The sequence below is a fragment of the Quercus lobata genome, chromosome 4 (assembly GCF_001633185.2).
Source record: "Quercus lobata isolate SW786 chromosome 4, ValleyOak3.0 Primary Assembly, whole genome shotgun sequence".
NCBI classification, from domain to species: Eukaryota; Viridiplantae; Streptophyta; class Magnoliopsida; order Fagales; family Fagaceae; genus Quercus; species Quercus lobata.
Genome location: NC_044907.1, coordinates 54,647,259 through 54,666,417, shown reverse-complemented (window position 1 = coordinate 54,666,417; position 19,159 = coordinate 54,647,259). Strand labels below are relative to the sequence as shown.

The following is a 19,159-nucleotide window of genomic DNA, read 5'->3' as shown; positions in this document are numbered from 1 at the left end:
TATATCAACTTTGAAAAATCCCATTCAATCTCATCTATTTGCATCCCATTCTGATATGGAGGAGCTTAGTGATAATCTGGCAAGGGGTTCTTCCTAATGTTAGGCTTAGTAATGATGTTGGGATTTGGGAGAGTTCTACTGTTTATGAGGTCTTGTATTTTGTGTTTGAGGTGGAAACAATTGTCGGTTTTATGGCTGAATTTTTGATGAAAGTGGCAATATTCATTGAGGTTCCAAGTAGGAGATACATGATTGGGCATAGGTGTGGGGTCTAGAGGTTTGATAAATCCTTTGAAAGTTAGGTTCTCATATGTTTGGGTGAGAGTCATTCCTAGTTGGAAAATTCTTGGCAGCCTTTCTTTGTGAAGCTTGGGTAGGCTAAGGTTTGTTGAGGTATAATGGCACTTACATTTACTCCTCCCCCATATGTCTTCTTGATTGGATGTTTGCTCTCACCTTTCTCCAATTGCCCATTATTGACGGCATCTTCTATCCTAGTTCCACAATCACACAATTTCCCAAAAGAACTAATAGGCGATGATAGGAACGTACTATTATATGCTAGAAGCAAATTCTTGATAATCATGTTGATCTGGTCTTTCTCATTTGGCCTATTAACCATCCTAGATGCCTTTCCCTTCCACCTTGTCATATATTCGAAGAATGTCTCCCTTACTCCTTGCTTAGTGGTCTCCAAGTCCCTTAGAGTCACATAAATCACGGTGTTAAAGATGAATTAATCTATGAATAACTCCACTAGCTCATTCCACACCTTGGTCTTGTTTGGATCTAAGCTATAGTACCACCTTAATGCACCTCCCATGAGTGAGAGAGGAAATTCATGCAAATTTTGTTTCTCATCCAATCCTTTCATTTCAACAATGCTTAAATACCTCCTAATATGTTGCTTGGGTCTCCAATCCCATCAAACTTTTCCACATCAGAAATCTTGAACTTTGGAGGTAATGCAATGAGAGTTTTTGAACTTATTCCCCCTATGCTATAGAGACAATCATCCATCCCTTAGGCCTTGCAAAAGGCTAGTTGCATTTTCTCTATCTTTTTTTTCATAGTCACGGTATCTACGATGAGCTTCTCAAATTGCTCATTCCTTTTATAATTGGCCTTATCTCTTTAATCCCAACCTTCCCCTTCTTCATCATCATGAATCTCCATATGTGCGGTCTTTTTGAGCCTAGCCACCTCTAGCCTAGTAAGATGCCCTCCCATTTTCTTGAGAACATCGCTTTGCTCTTCCATTGCCTTGAATATCTTTTGTGCAGTCTCATCATTAATTGGAACAGCCATTGTTACTTGAGATGATTCTCCTTCTTGAAATACTTCTTCTTGATGTATGTCCTCAATCTTGACCAAGCGCCTTCCGTGTCTCTCTAGGACCCAAATAGGAGTGGGGACATGCTTTCTTAATCATGGTGGTGCAATGGTGCATAAAAAGAAGTCCCAACTTTATTAAGTCCATGTCCTAATTGAAAGGTTCTTATTAACTTTAGATGTTCTTAGAAAGTCTTTAAGTCCATTTTAGTGAAGGCCCAATCACAAAATCATTCCCTTTCCTCTCATGGATCTTACCTCTTGTTTCATTAGGCCTTAGTCCATTTACAATAATGCTCTCATCTTACTCTCGTTGGCTTTCATTAGAATGTACTTAAGAGTTTTTCAACCCTTTGTCTCAAATATGAGCTTACAATGTATTCATCATCTTTGGACTCTTTATTTTCATTATCATCATTTGTTTTGAAGTAGCTCTCTAGCTAGAATACATTGTAGCCTTCCCTTCAAAGCCCATGAAATTCTCATCATTTTGGGCCTAGGCATACAACAAAGAGGCCTAAGATTAGGGAATTTCATTTTGACTTGTAGGATGTTAGGTGCTAAGTCCATAGCATACTTGTTACCTTAAGCCCAAGGTTCTCTTTTTCAAAAGGCTTTTTGATAGCAATTAGGCTATGGTCTTATGATCCTTTCAAGTTAAGATATACCTTTGGACTTTGGGACAAGCCTCTTATATGTGAGAACTTCTTTTCTTTTATCCGAAACATCTTAAGGTATGCCATAACTTTTAGGTCATCCTTCAATTTTACATCTTTTATTTTTATTTGTCCTTTATAATTAGGTGAACACAAGATATATGTTTGAACAAACAAGAGATGTAAAGGGTACCCTCTTTTTGATAGGATCTAGGATCTCTTGAAGTGTGGGTAGGCTCCTTAAATCTAAAGGGACAGATAAATAGGTCACTTACACTAGGTGGGCCATGATTTCAATCGAGGGCCTAAGTGGACCTTTGTAGATTGGTGGAAAACCGTTAACGTACTCAAAGCCCATCATAGGCAATGACATAGATTGTGAGTTGGTGGGATGAAATTTGAAAGATTTTGGCCCGAATGGAGCGTACTCATCACCAACCGAGGTAAAGGGACAAAAGAACCAAGTGAAGTGTGTGCAAACAAGTATTGAACAAGCCTTTATAAGATTAAGAAATAGGACACATTGGAATCAAACTCTCTATCCCCAGTGGAGTCGCCATTGTGGGAACAAGGCGGAGCCTTCCTCTTTGGAGGAAGAGAGAGTACGCTTCAATCGAGTGGACCAGTGTGGAGAAAAGATTGGAGTTGCCATCTAGATTAGGTCTAGCAACTATTTAATAGCGCCCTTATGTGGAAGGACTTAGTTTTACAACCAGAGTATGGGTTCGGAGTTTAGGTATGGTTTTTGGAAGGTGTTAGGCACCCAAAACTGCCCGACCTATGGGTCAGCTTCCAGTCATTGTGTCTTAGGTCTTAATCCTATTAAAAGTACATTCAACATTGCATTCTATAGTCACACACACACTAGCATGCATCTAAGCATACAACACGGCATCAATCATCCCAAAACCCTAACATACATCTATTATCATAAACCCTAGTATGTTCCTATTACATCCAAGGTAGCAAACAAATCATGGCAACAACTATACATGGCAGAAACATAAACATGGCAAGATCCAAGTAAACATGTGATTGTATCAAGAACAAATCATCCAAGCAAACATGTTCATGTAAATGCATGACTTGCCTCACTTACCTTACTGCATCTCAGCACCAATGCATCAATGGATGGCCATGTGAATGCATCTTCATGGCATTAAAAAAAGAAAAAAAAAAAAAAAAACCATAATCTAGCATGTTAAAGGCAAACAAGTAATTAAATAGAGGAAAATAGACTTAAGAAACAAGCATATTTGAACATAAACAAAGCAAGAAGACAACATTGAAAACAAGATTAAAGTAGAAATGAAAGAAAAGAGTGTAGAACTCAAGACCTCAATACAAAAGTTCTTAGGCTTGATTTTGACCGTTCCCTTCTGTCAAATCTATTCACAATCAAAAAAGGAAGTGATTAGTAATCTTAAAACTCAAAGATCAAGGCCATAAAATGCCCCACTCAGAAAAAATTGACTTGAGGATGTTTTGTGAAAAACTCCATCTTTGATTCACTATTTTTGGTGAATCTTCTGTTTTCCCTTGGGGATTTTCTGTGTGTTTTGAAAAGGTATCATGTATGGCTTTATATAGTTGAAAAATGGGGTTTGGAACGGCTTCCAAATGATGTGGAATTCATTCCAAACCTCAGTTTTAATGCAAAAAACTTGTCTTTCATAGCTCTTTGGAACCCTAGCAACGTACGTAGGTCTATGCCTGCGTATGCATGCGTCAGACCTGCATATGCATACGCGTGTATGCATACACAAGCCAAGGGTTTCCTTGGCCTTTATTTTCCAAAAATAGATTTATTTGCTCATAAAACCATTTTAACATTTCTCGAGTCAATTTAGAATCTGATTGGACCTTAAACCAACCTTAGATCTTAGAATTTCAGCATCCTTGGGGAGCGGGGGCCCAAGTCATAAGGAGTACAAAATGAGGTGTCTATAGTATGCTAAGATATGATATAAGATGCCATGATAGAAGTATGTTAGGGTTTGGATGAAATGTCATGTTAGTTTGCTAGATGTATGTTAAAGTGTGTATGAGTCTAGAATGATAATGTTGAATATGCCTTTAACAAGATTAGGACTTAAGACACAATGAGTGGAAGCCGACCCACAAGTCGGGTGGTCTAGGTGTCTAATATCTTCTCAAGCCGTACCTAAACTCTGAACCCATACTCTAGTAGTAAGATCAGTCCTTCCACGAAGGACGCTATATATACGGTTCCTAGACCTAAGCTAGGCGACTTCATTTCTTTTCTCCACCCCGGTCCACTCAGCCAAGGTGTACTCCCTTCTTGTTGCACCCACAAGGGGCAATAGCCATAGATGGAAAGGGGGGACGGCGAGACAATAGTAAAAAAGACTAGGAAAGAAAAAGGCTTTGGAATAGAAAGAAAGAAAGAAGAGGTAAAAAAAAAAAAAAAACACGGTAGAAAAGGCATGCATTAATAGGCTATCTTTTCTCTCCCTCTTGGCAAACCCACTCTCTAGAATCCCATAAGCAGTAATGAATAGCCATTTAGGTTTGTTCTGCATAATGCATAACTTTGATGGCAAAAGCCTATGACAAGATTGTTCAAGTTGGGGTTCGGGTCCCTTCTTAGTTTACCTTCTGCTAAAAGACCAGACCCATGACTTTGGTTGTGAATACATATAACCATACTTGTTAGAAATTATATTTGCTATGTTAGTTGTTCTACCGTAGCATCTTTTATTATATTTGCTGTATCATTTGTTTTGCCGTGGCATCTTTTATTATATTTGTTGTATTAGTTGTTATAACATAACATCCTTTATTATATTTAATGTATCAGTTGTTTTGCTATGGCATCTTTTATTATATTTGTTGTATCAGTTATTCTACCACGACATCTTTTTTTATATTTGCTATATCAGTTGTTATGTCATAGCATCTTTTATTTGTTGTATTAGTTGTTTTGTTATGGTATCTTTTATTGTGTTTGCTATAATACTTGGTTTGTTGTAGCATCCTTTACTTTACGTGTCATATCGGTTGTTCTGTAGCGTCAACTATTTCTGCCACTGCACTCTCTTCTACTGTAGCTAGCTCAACCTCTTGTTTTCTGTACGTAATTATCTGCAAACTGGGAATGCTCGGCTTGCACACAAACTGGCCTGTAGCATGGTCCTGCTAAGGTACTAGGCTAGCCCCAACTTCCTAACCCACAACTTAACAGGCTTGAGCATAACAAAACAGGCCTTGGCCTATTAACACAAAGGCGCACCCACAGTAGTTCAAGAAGCCGAAGAAGTAAAGCCATCAAGAACTGTAATGTGAAAAAGAAGATATTGGACTCGCTTACACAACCAACACCACATTGCTACTATTCAAATGGCTTTGTCCTTATTCAAAGATGGAAAACATCTGCTGTTCAATGTGAATTAGGTATTTCATTGAAATGAATTTGTTGAAATAAAATTTGGGGGAAATTTATTTATTTTTAGAATGATATTTTGGTTAAAAGATATGAAGCCTAAGTTTGATATGGGTTTGGAGCTTATTTTATAGTTTGTATGGGTTTGGAGCCTATTTTATTTTAATATTTATTCTTGAATCGGGTTTGGAGCTTGCAGTGTGAGTGTTTTGTTCCTTGTATTCGCAATCGATATGGTTTTATGTTGTGGTGGGTATTTGTGTGGATGTATATGCTTCTAAATTCTAATGTGGCTAAAAGTTTTATGTTTTCTTTAAAGTAGCTTGTAACCCAGTGCATATAAATCGATATACTTAAAAATTACAATAAAATACATAGTATAATTCCTACATATATAATTTAAATGTTACTGATAACCATTCTTATATTTTCTTAACTCTTTAAAAAATCTTATAAGAATATTATTAAGTATAAAATATAAATTGTCCATAGTTATTTATTTATTTATTACTTCTTAATTTTTGTTATTGTGAAGCACTTATTTTATTTTATTTTTATGATTTATTTATTCTAGACTCTTTAGTTTTTGTACTCAATAACTCACTTTAATTAATATTTATTGATAGGCCAAGAATGTATTGACCCTTTTAGTAACTTAATCAATTAATTTAGCCAAGTGAAATTAATTAGATTCAATTACATGCAATAAGTGTGGTAGCACAAACAAATCACCCACTAAGTTAAATGTAGCGGAAAATAAAGTTGACACAGGTGAATTGTTTACAAATTGGGAAAACCACCAAGGTAAAACTCCACCAGGTGAATTTAAGATCACCACTTCTGAGAATCCTCTATTATCAAAACAAGCAATTACAAGTAAAGGAATCTCAATACCTTATACCAACTTATAGTTGAACCCTTATCTCAATACATAATTGAACTTGTAATATAGTGACAATCTCTCATTTCAATGCATGCTCCAAGTATGTAACTAAACAATCGATGCATGGATCCTAGTACATGACTAACACACCAACTTGAGAAGGATGTTGGTCGCAAAGTTCTTTAGTTCATTCACACGATGAAGATCAAGAAGCTCCTTGGTTACAAAACCCTTGGCACACAAACGCAGCAACTTCTTCAAGAGAAAGATGAACTAAGGCAAATTGTCTCCAGTCACAGTTTGAGTGAATAATCACTTTTCATCATGGACGGAGCCATTCATTGACTACGGGGGGTAGTAGCCCCCCCTAATTTTTTTTAAAATAATATAATAATATAATTATATATTTAGGTACTAATTTTAGCAACTTCGTTCAATAAAATTACATTTTGTCCCCCTTATTGATCATTATAAGAGAAATGTTACAATTGCAAAAAAATTTTAAAACATTTTTACAGAATATTGAGGTTGCAAGTTTTTACTAGTTTGCATCTAGATCCACTACTTACATCACTTTTTTATTTACTAATAACCACTAATCACAACAAAAATTTGTAAAAAAATTTGTAGATCTAGTATTTTCCTCCTTTTAAAGTCCATAAAAAAATTTATAGATCTAAAATTTTTAAAAAAATATACAAGCCCAAAATATTAGCCCACCAACAAAAATTACCAATAAGCAATAGCAAAGCTATTTTTTTTTTTTTTTTTAGACTAATCAACTGATTTTACCAAAAAAAACAACTTAGCCCTTTAAAAAAATTAAAAAAAAAATAATAATTTTGTCATTACTAACAAAAGACACACTCTACACACATAAAAAAAAATAATAATAAAAGAAAACCTTTGCCGACTAAGCAATAGAGCCAAAAGCCGAAGCCACTGCATATAGCTAACAATAAAACCGCCCCTCTAACTCCAAGTCCTAGCTCCGTCCTTGCTTTTTATCAAGTTGCATAACCTTTGAAGGCCCTTAAAATAATCTTTATATATGTCTAGGGTCGTGAGAAAAATAAACCCTACACAAATAGCTTAGATATGCGTGAAAAATAGATATGGAAATCTAAATTTTTTAATTCTCAATAGATACAGTTTCTGTCGAAAGCTATCAAGAATCACATATTAAATCTCGATAGATATATCTGTCAAGCTATTTGTCCAGTTTCAATGAACATCACTTCTTCACTTGTTTTTTAGATAGACTTGCATGGATTCAATACTAGACTTGAACTCTTGTTCCTTAAAGTATTAAACACATCCTAAATCTACCCAATTATAAGTAAAGTGTGTTTTATCAAAAGATTAGCCAATTCTATATGACATATGTTCTAACAAGTTCTACATATGTCCTAACATTTATGATGTGGTCCCATTTTTAATTCTAAAATTAGGAAATAAAATTCTCTAAAAATAAATAATTTAAGACACATAACGCAAAATTGAATTCTAATTGAACTTTTTTTGAACTTTGCTTATATATATATATATATATATATAGATTTTTAATGTTTTTCCTACATTTTGAGATGCATTTTATTGTTGTAAATATCTCAAGTCACTTCTTTGTTTGGAGTTGATGCTCATTTGTCAAAAGGGCATAATGCCTGTTCGAAATTGCTTACTGACGAGAATTCTTTACAGATGAGTGTTGATGGGGATTCTAGCATTTTGCCCTTATTTTTTAAAAAATGGTCGGGGGTGGTTTTTGCGCGTAGTCGCGTGTCTCCTGCTAGAAGTGTGACTTTGCTAAGCCCGGATTTGTTTTAGGGAGTTCAACCCGAAACTCGAAATTAGGCTACATAGACCAATGGCTTCTGGTGTATTTTTAAGCCTATAAAATAGATGAAACCCAAAGTATTAGAATCATGATAATGGTTTAAATAAATAAATAATATGCTTAGCATGATAGTTTTGATTAAATGGTGAGTTGATATATTATTATTATGTATATTAAGTGATGTCCAATATTAGAAAATAAATAATTAGGTGTTAAATGTCCAACAATGGGATAAGTCCAATAGTCTATGTCTAATTGCAGCTCATGGTTCAACATTATAAGGTATGTCTGGCAATGGTAGTTCATTTCCAAAAAATTTGTGTCCAATAGTAGGTCATGTCCAAATAATATATGTGCAACGGTGGTAGATCGATTTATTAATATATATGTTTATTAATGAAGTATTAGTGAGATCATGTTCATTAAATAGTGAGATGATATTAAAATAATTTGCATCCAACGGTAAAGTAATAATGAATTAACATATACTTAATGATGTAATTTCAAAAATGGAGAAAGATTGACTTATCTTCACAGTTTGTAGCTCCAGCCATAAAATAGCAGTGGACTTAACATTTCAATAACATGAGAAAATGAATCCAGTGATATAATAACATTAGTCGAGTGGTATAATGATAATGAATAAAATATACTTAATAATATAAATTTGAAGACAAAAATATAATGACTTATATTCATATATTGTAGCTCTAGTCGTATCACATCAGTGGACTTAACATTTCAACAGCATGATGAAGTGAATCCTTTCATGGTGACTTCATGTTTGAAAGGGAAAAATTGGTGCAACTAGAGGGAGAGAGAGCATGTCTAGCCGTGTGCATCGGTTGGTTAAGTTTGTCCCCTTAATCATGCACTTAAATGATTTTCCTCATGTAATACTCTTTTAGTTTTTAGTCAAGTATGAGTGATATTGTTTTTCATAAGAGGGGATTTTAATTTCATAAGTTTGTGCCTTTCATAAAAAGAGCTTTAAGTATTAGAAATGTATGTCTTTAATGAAAATGACTTTAATATGAAGTCTTTGTGCCTTTTAAGAGAAAGGCCTCAGTATTGATGTTCATATGTCTTCCATTAGAAAGGGCTTTTGTAATGTATTCTTGGAAGAGTGTTTGATATGTTTTAAGATGTGTGGAGATGGTAAGAAGTATAAATATTTTGTGAGATATGGTGTTTGTAATATGTATAGGAATTATATGTAGATACTTTGTTGGATATGGATCTTGTATATGTATACTATGTGAGACATGGAGTTTAAAAATATATGAGGAGTATGTATGGGTATTTTGTGAGAAATGTGTATGTAAAATATATGAAAGTGTGAGATAGATGATATGAAGGTTAAATATAGTAAATAGATGAGATTATAGCTGCTGCTGGAGTGGTTTTTTATGTTATGTCATGGGTTATGTTGCTTTCTAAGAAGGGAGATTTGTATGAGAAATAAAGAATGAAATGGAGATGTGTTTTTAGACAGCAAAATGATGAAGTTTCAGACTATTAAAGTGTGGGAGAGATGGATAGTGTGCAATGATGTAGTGTAATAGGTGTGATGTAATGATGTCATGTAATGGTGTCATCTAAGAAGAGATATTTTTGTAAGGGAGATGGAGAAGTACGAAAGAGTTTAGAGATATATATAGCCAAGTGAAGTTTTAGAATATTGGGGATGAGAGAAGGGATCCGCCCTAGTGTGTGGTGTGGTCCTCTTTATATAGAGCCAAGCATGTAACTAGATTAGAACTAGTTGAAGGGAAATTTAGCAAATAAGGAAAAATATTTGACAAAGTAAGTGGTTTCATTAGTGGGATTTTGTTTTTTAGCCAAAAGAAGAAAGTTAGAAACTTAATGGTGCTGTCACAGCTGTTACAGCTGTTAGTCCTAACTGCTAGCTGTGAAATGGTGCCATCTGAATGAAATCTTTTGCTTGGAGGGAAAATATTTGGCATTAAATTCATGGTTTGGCTAAAAATGATAAGATAATCTTTATGAGATCCTTCTATTTCTGGTACCACAGTTGGAGCCACTGCAGAATGTGCTGGAGCTGTTGCAGCTTCTACAGAAGCTGTTTGTAGCTTCTGCTGGAGCTACTATTGGTATTTTTAGCTAAGTTTCTTCTTTTGGAAAATTATATGCTTAGTCCATATATAATTTTGGTAAATAATAGACTAGTTGGCTGATATTTGATGAAGTTTTAGAGATGTAATTATGGTCTTTTTGTATTTTAACCAAATCTTGGAAAGTAAGGAGAGCATTTTAATGCTAGATATGAGATATTAATATAATTTAGCCATGTGCTTGGAATTGATTTAGATTATAATAATATAAACTACATGAAATACTATAATTACATTTTTAAACTTATATTATATGATGAACATTAATTTTTATGTAAAGAGCATAGGGATTTTTATCATTTTAAGTGTTATGTGATATGAGAGGCTTACCAAATTTTACCTATTGCACATTGACCCATTAAAGTTCAGGGAATTGGGGAAGACATGCCAAGTAACATGCTTTCCTTTGTCAATTTTGAACCACTGGAGTTTTACTGAACATACTTCTTAGCCCTCCAAACCACGACTCCCAAAATTCCCCCAATGAGATTCATGAGCTTGGATCATGAGCCAAAAAATGAGATAATGTGCTATGAGCTTGAACCATGGGCTTTGACGCCTTTTTGTGTAAATATGAGTTCTTTTGGGCTTTAGAAGAGATTCTCCCAAAATCCATGATAGTGTTAACGTGGTGCAGGTCGCCAATGAAATGAAGCCATGTGGTGTGAAAAATCTGCCCTCAACAAAAATTTAGCAATATGTCCCTGTTTTGAAATTATTTAAGTCCATGTCCTTATTTTGAAACTCGATTTTCTCAAAATCGAGTTTCAATGAAAATCGAGTATAGGACGATCAAACTTAATAAATAAATAAAAAAATTGCATAGAATTGGAGTTCATGTAGCTCGAGTTCCATTTAAAATGTCACTATAAGACTCCCTGAACGCAGTTATAGGTATAGGGTGATCAAACTACTAAAAAAAACAAAAAAAACTTGCATGGAACTCGAGTTCATGGAGCTCAAGTTCCATATAAAATGTCACTATAAGACTCTCTGAATGTAGCTATAGGTATGGGGCGATAAAAAAAAAATAAAAATAAATAAAAAAAAAAAACCTTGCATGTAAGACTCCCTGAATGTAGCTATAGGTATGGGGCGATCAAACTAAAAAAAAACCTTGCATGTAACTCGAGTTCATGGAGCTTGAGTTCCATTTTAATAATGCTATAGATATGGGGCGATCAAACTAAAAAAAAACCTTGCATGTAACTCGAGTTCATGGAGCTTGAGTTCCATTTTAAAATGCCACTATAGGACTTCCAGAACACAGCTATAAGTATGGAACTCGAGTTCCACAATTATTTATTTATTTAAGTTTCATTTGGCATAACTCGATTTTGAACCAATCGAGTTTTAGATTGTAACTCGATTTTATTAAAATCAAGTTTCAAAACAAGGGTATGAACCTAAATAGTTTTAAAATAAGGATATATTGCTTAATATTTTATAGAATAAAGCCAAAATGCTAGAATTCCCGAGTGTTGATTGCATAAAGGATTGATATGATCCAATTGGGACTAAAGGAATTTTTTTATTTTTTTTATATATACAATATAAAAATTTTATTTTAATCTAATTTAAATTTATATATTTGTAAATTTTTCTCTAAAAGAATTGAACTCTAATGCTTGCCCTTATCACACCTTACAAACATTTATATTTATATAGTGGTAATCACATCAACAATGAACTAAACCGTGTGATTGTAAGAGCTGCGTCAATGTTGGTGTGATTGTAAGAGCTGCGCCAATGTTTTTTAAACATGTGGCATTTTTCTATCGGTTGGTGGCACTTTGGAGGGCCCCGTCACCTGACCTAATAATTTCTGCCACTGAAATTAGTTCGGGACAAGGACAGACAGTGCTAGAGTGGGAAATTAATGGGGCCCGCCAAACAAGACCAATAATGCCCATATCTAATGTACAATTTTGCTCACCACCGACCTATTTATTCACTCTATGAAGCACTTCAGTGGTATTGACTATCCCAAGTTTTTACTACACTTCATCCCCTCCAGTCGTGTGGGTAGGGTCAAGGACAGATGAAAGAATTAATAAGTACATCTGATGAATTTTACTGTAAGATCTCATTCATTGCACACGTATGATCCCTTTAAAAAATGAAAAAGTTAGGTCTTTTGGATAATTTTGTTCTAATAATGTTATTTATATTTTTTAAAAATATGTATGAGTCGAAAGTATGTAAAAATATGAATAATATTTTAAAAATTAAAAGTATATATTTAAACACATAAATCAAACGAACCATATGTTTCCAAAAGATGTGGATATCAACATTTGGCAAGAGATGCCTTCTATTTACCAACAAACAATCATAAGATGCTTTGTCTTAATGAATGATGCAAGGTAGCAAACAAAAGGCGACTGTTCTTACAGTTAACTGGACTCCATTGTATGTAACCTTTTCCTGTGGCCTCAATATATGTTTGTGTGCGAATTCCTCCACACGATAGGCCCTAACTGAAAAAAAGAAAAAGAAAAAGAAAAAAATGGCCAGAGATCATCTCCATGTAGTTATGCTGCCTTGGTCAGCCTTTGGCCATCTTATACCGTTTTTTCAGCTCTCCATTGCCTTAGCTAAATCTGGAATTCACGTTTCCTTTGTATCAACCCCAAGAAACATCCAAAGACTCCCCAAACTTCCTCCAAGTTTAGCAACTTTCATCAAGTTTGTGGAGTTCCCATTACCCACACTAGACAATAATGATATCTTGCCTGAAGGCGCTGAGGCCAGTGTAGACGTTCCAGCTGACAAACTTGAGAACTTAAAGCTTGCATATGATCGTCTCCAATATCCTATCAAACAGTTCGTGGCTGAGCAATTACCGGACTGGATTATAGCTGATTTTTCCGCACATTGGGCTGTTGAAATTGCCCAAAATTATAATGTCGGGTTTATTTACTTCGCTGTCTTCTCTGCTGCTACAGTTGTTTTCTTTAGGAAGCCACCAAATTATTCTTTCGTTGGTGACGAAAAGGCTTGGCGGCCATCACTAGAGAGTTTGACATCACCGCCAGAGTGGCTTAGTTTTCCATCCTCTGTTGCATTCCGTGGGTATGAAGCAGTTTGGGCACATGCGGGTGCATGTACAGAGGATGCTTCGGGGATAAGTGATGCTGCGAGGTTTGCGAAGGTTTTCCGTGCATGTAAAGCATTGGCTATTCGTAGTTGCAGGGAGTTTGAAGGTGAGTTCTTGAGTTTACAAGAGAAATTGATGGGAAAGCCGGTGATTCCCATAGGTTTACTTCCTCCAAAAAGACATGAAGAGACCGAAGGGAATGATAGCTCATGGAAAACGATCTTCGAATGGCTTGATAAACAAGAACCCAAGTCAGTTTTGTTTGTAGGGTTTGGCAGTGAGTGTCAGCTGAGCAAAGAACAGCTTTATGAGATTGCTTATGGACTACAGCTTTCTCAAGTGCCATTTTTGTGGGCATTGAGGAAACCTTTCTGGGCTATTGATGATGAAGACTCTTTGCCATCGGGTTTTATTGACACCACGTCTGGCAAAGGCATGGTGTGTATGGGCTGGGCACCTCAGAAGGAAATTCTAGCGCACCCATCAGTTGGGGGATCGTTGTTCCACTCAGGGTGGGGGTCTGCAATTGAGATGTTACAATTTGGGCATTGTCTCGTCGTGTTGCCATTTATCTTTGATCAGCCTTTGAATGCAAGGCTTTTGGTGGATAAGGGTGTAGCTGTAGAAGTAGAGAGAGGAGAGGACGGATCGTTTAGCAGGGATGGCATAGCCAAGGCTGTGGAGATGGCCATGGTGTTAGAAGAAGGAGATAAATTAAGAACTCGTGCAAGAGAGGCTGCTGCAATATTTGGAGACGAGAATCTGCATCAAGTAAACTACATTGGTCACTTTGTTAAGTATTTAAAACATGGGGGCAGTAACGAAATATGAGTGATTACTAACTACCACACTCATGACAATGAGGAGGGTTTTTCTTGTTCATTTGGAGAAGTACCAATGATATTTGTGATTGACAAACCAGTTTCCATTCTCTATCGTGGCTAGCTCTACTATTTGTGCTTAATGTATTCATTTCAAATTTTCCAATAAAATGTTGTTGTACTATTCCAATAGCCATTGCTGCTTACGATTGTCATAGTGTTAAGAGTGATTTGGTGTTTTTTAATGCACATTAGGTTAGAATTCCGCCCCCCCCCCCTAACATGACATTTATTGGATAGTCGTATGTGTTTGCTACATACTCAATTTTGTGATATATTTTTGTATAGACTAGGCTCTAAAAGACAATAAGGTTCAATGCTAAGTCCTTTGGAATATAAAGTATGGGTTGGATCTTCTCTACCATTCTTCAAGGTTCAATATGAAGTGTGCTTATGGAGCAAGAAGATGAAGAAAGATCAAAATGTGGAGTAATTGTATGCTTTGGAGGCTGCGGTAGAGGAGGAGAGTACGAATGGCCGAAGGGAGGTTTCAGGTTCAGATCATGGGTCAACCATGACGTGAACTTAGCGAGCCAAATAAAGGGATAAACGCCCATGGGAAAAATTTGTGGAATAGTAGCTTTTTAGAAAAAAAATTGGTGCCTATCATGCATTTGAAACTATTTTGTAAGTTAAACTATTTTTGGAACTCGAGTTAGATAAACTTGATTTTGGGTTGGAACTCGAGTTTGACAAACTCAAGTTCCAAGCATTGTGCAGGAATATTGAATGGAACTCAAGTTTGTCAAATTCAAGTTCCAGCCCACACTCGAATTTCAAAAACAGTCTAACTTACAAAATAGTTTCATCGGTGTGCTGTTTTCCTAAAATTTTTCTAAAATCATGCTATCTGGCAAATTTTTCTAACGCCCATGTGTTAAAAGCCAATAATGCATAGCACCCTACTAGGCACAAGCAATTATGAATCACTAATGACTATTTATGCTTCACCTTTGAAAATGAAAACTTAGGAACAATGAGCATGACATCTTTAAAAGTAAAGAAACTTGATTTAAGAGTGATGTCAAGGAAGCCTAAAAAAAGTATACACAATACTCACTTTGATGAAACAAAAATTAAACTGTGAGTTTCTAGTAATAAACCTCGAATTCACAAGGCGATAATTTTCTAGAATCTACTAAAGAAAGAAATTAAAAAAAATATATATGTTTAGAGACTTGGAAGCCTATTCAAAGGCTCCATAAAACTTGACAAACAAGAAAGTATATTCTAAAATAAATCATAATTAATACCTAACAAAAATAAGAAACTTGACCTAAAAAGCATTAAAAACACCTAAAACAAGGAAATAAATACCCTAAACCTAAAATAATGAAAATTACATAAAAATACCAAAATTAATAAATTATAAGAATTAAATTATAGAATTTGTCCTACATTAGACCCTCCACTTCATACAAACTCGTCCTTTAGTTTATTTTTGAGATTTAAAATCTTCCATACCAAGCAAACAAATATTTGGAATACTTGATCCCCTAATCTTCTTTCCATACTTTCAACTCATAAATGGAATAAACAAATCAACTTGAATTTCTTTTTCCTTAGTCTTCATGCAATTGTAGAGATTTACCAAATAAGAACTGGCAATTGAATTAAATCTATCAACCCCAATAAAATCAATAAACTTTGTTCTATTGCTTTCCACCAAAATAAAAGGATCTTAAGATTGACAATCATATGATTTGATTTCATTGAGATCCTCGAAAATTTCCTCTTAATTTCTTCCTCAATGGTCTCTACTCTCTTGGCTTCAAGATCTTGTTTTATAATAAGGTCTTCATTAATCTTCTTCACAATCTTTATTTCAAGTTCTTCTATAAAAAGGACTTCATTAATTTTCTCATAAACTTATATATTTTCTTCTTTGACTTTTATATATTTTTCATGAAAAGTATTTTTTTTCAACATGCAATTCATCTATTAATGGCGGAACATATGACCCTTCAAAATAATTCAAGTGTGAACTTCTTGACCAATAATAATCTTATTTTGTGTATGATAAAAGTTCATCACAATCCAAAGGATAAAATTTGATGAGTAACATCTTTTTCATCCTTGATCATGAACGAATTTTGTCTTTACCACTTGGATTCTATCAGATTGTATTTGTTCCCACCAACGTAAGTCATTATTCACTAAGTTTATACAAAGTAAGAAAATATATTCTAAAATAAGTCCTAATTAATACCTAACCATAATAAGAACTAAATTTGACCTAAAAAACATTAAAACATTTAAAAATAAGAAAAATACCCTAAACTTATAATAATGAAAATTACATAAAAATGCTAAAATTAATAAATTACAAGAATTAAATAATAGAATGTCATACGTCAAAGAGCTACGTACTCCTTGCAAAACTTATCATTTCACTTGAAAGAGAGCTAACTCTAGCGTCGAATAGTCAATGGCACAACATCATACCGGTACCTAAGGGTCATTCTCTTCATTTATTGCAGGTATTATCGTTGAGTTGGACCAATTTGTTGGCTTGGCAAAGCCTTGACAGGAAGTATAACAAAATAATCATTAACAAGAAAGAGATGGAATGAATATTTTATTAGACACAACTTCAAACTCAAACAAAGAAATCAAGATATTCCCTAGAGAACTTTTACAACTTTTTATCTCACACACTTTCACACCACACCTCTACTCCATTTTATAGGGTGAAGTTAATTACAAAAGTTGTCATTATTGTGATGGCTCTTTATTTCATAACATAAAATTCAAGAATGCGAAATATTCAGAAGACACAAATGTTATGGAATGATAATAGACACAAATAATTATGATAAAACAAGAGACACAAACTATTATGGAAAATTAAGAGGCGCCTTTTGGTTTATCTATGAACATTTGTATCATCAATTTTAAGTCCCAAATAAAATAAATAGAAAAAGCTTAAAAAATTCAAAATAAGAATTGAAGAAAATAAAATTTATAATTCAAGAACTAAAATAAAACTTAATCCAAATTTTAGGAATTAAACATTTTTTCCCCAAAACTGGTAGAAAGCTAGTTAAAATGTGTGTTAGCTTACTCATGCCAAAGCAGCCAAGCTATACCTAACTTTTAAAATTGGTGATAAAGAATTATTGTATGGAATTTTGTTGGAAAAATGGAATTTTTTCTAAGTGGATCAGGATTAAGTGAGACTTGCTTGAAGCTATAGTGTTTGAAATTTTTTGTGCCAATAAATCGAGTGAGGGACAAATGTATTACAAATATTTATAATTATTGAAGTGATATGTTGGGAAAATAATATTAACGATGAGGGTGTTTTTTTTTTTTTTTTTTTTTTGAGAACTAATGATGAGTGTCTTAGTTGAGCCTACTGTCGGTGAGACTGTGAGAGTAATGAGAAAGACAAATTAGTGCTTGCAATTTTATGTAGGGCCTCCAGTCCAGACATCAGCTCCTTTTTTTTTTTTTTTTTTTTTTTTTTTTTTTTTTTTTTAGATAAGATAAAATTTTAGATTATAAAGTTTGCTCTATTATGTTTGTTGTTTATTATCAAACTAAAACACCAATCACTTCTTAATATATGCAAGATTCAAATCTTAGAGCTCTCATTAGTTGACAAAAGACTTAATAGTTAATTAAGTTAATAAAACCCACTCCTGACATTACTTAAACGAGCAGGTGGGATAGCCTGAGTGGGTGATTTCTTCCTGGTCTATCTTACTTGACATACGTTTGGATATTGTAATAGGGTATATAGTGTATGCTTCAACGCCAACTTCGGTTTCATGCGAGTAGTGCTTGCAATTCTTTTTTCTTTTTGTCAACAATAGTGCTTCTGGATTGCAAATTGAATTGGCTTAATTGGTAGCTAAGATATATACAACTTCAATTCTTATACTACTTTTCTTTTGGTCTGGTCTGCCACTTACGGGTAGATCATTCAAGGGGTCGGTTTTACAAATTCGATTAGTTTAGTTATTTGCCAAGATACGTTTGATATCAAATCTCTTGTACTTTTTTCTTTTTCCAAATAATGGGCCATTCTTCAAATTCATTGACCCACAACCTAGATGTATCTAAATAAACTAATTAGCTTAGTTTTTTTTTTTTTTGGGGAGAAAGTAATTAGCTTAGTTAATAGCTGACATATATACGTATGATCTCAAATCTTGTACTTGTCCTCGTCTGGTCTCCCACTAATGGGTCCAAAGAATTAATAAGTGTGGGTCAAGAGGGTCGGAAGGATCTTAAATTCTTGACGTAATAATTCCTTTTTCTTTTTAAATAGTTTGTGCAAAGCAATTAATCATGGGGATAACTGAATAATAAAATCCATATTTTTGTTATTATTTTTAGATTAAATTTTGAATTCCAGATGACATAGCTAGTTTTAAACAACTAGCGTTCACCCGCATTTGTGCGGGTAACTTCCTTTTAATGGGAACTTTTTCATTGAAGACAAAATATCCAATAACTGAATAATAAAATCCATATTTTTGTTATTATTTTTAGATTAAATTTTGAATTCCAGATGACATAACGAGTTTTAAACTTATTATAACTAACGTTTAACCCGCACAATGTGTGGGTAACTTCCTTTTAATGGTAACTTTTTTATTGAAGACAAAGTATCCAATCCTCCACTTGCACCAGGGAGAGAAGAGGCAGAAAAGACAAAGTATCCAATGTTAAAAGCCCCATAGGGTTATTTGAGCAAGAGTAATAATACAAACACAAGCTATTTTACAATATTTTTACATACAATTGATGTAGCAAATTTTTACTAGTTCTAATATGGGCCTATCACTAACATCACATTTATACTTACAATAACTATTTGAAAAATACTAAAACCATGTCAGAAGTTTGTAAAAATGTTGTAAAATATTTTGTGTATATATCATTACTCTTTGAGCAAAGTAAATTTAAGTATTATAATGTAAT

The 19,159-nt window shown here is 34.0% G+C and overlaps 1 protein-coding gene across 1 annotated transcript; it reads left to right on the top strand.

Moving 5' to 3' along the window:
• The first annotated feature begins 12,582 nt into the window (after positions 1 to 12,582).
• Positions 12,583 to 14,377, top strand: LOC115983792 (putative UDP-rhamnose:rhamnosyltransferase 1). Its single transcript, XM_031106567.1, has one exon. The coding sequence runs from the start codon at positions 12,756 to 12,758 to the stop codon at positions 14,175 to 14,177; it is 1,422 nt and encodes a 473-aa protein (XP_030962427.1). The 5' UTR covers positions 12,583 to 12,755; the 3' UTR covers positions 14,178 to 14,377.
• The last annotated feature ends 4,782 nt before the right edge of the window (positions 14,378 to 19,159 follow it).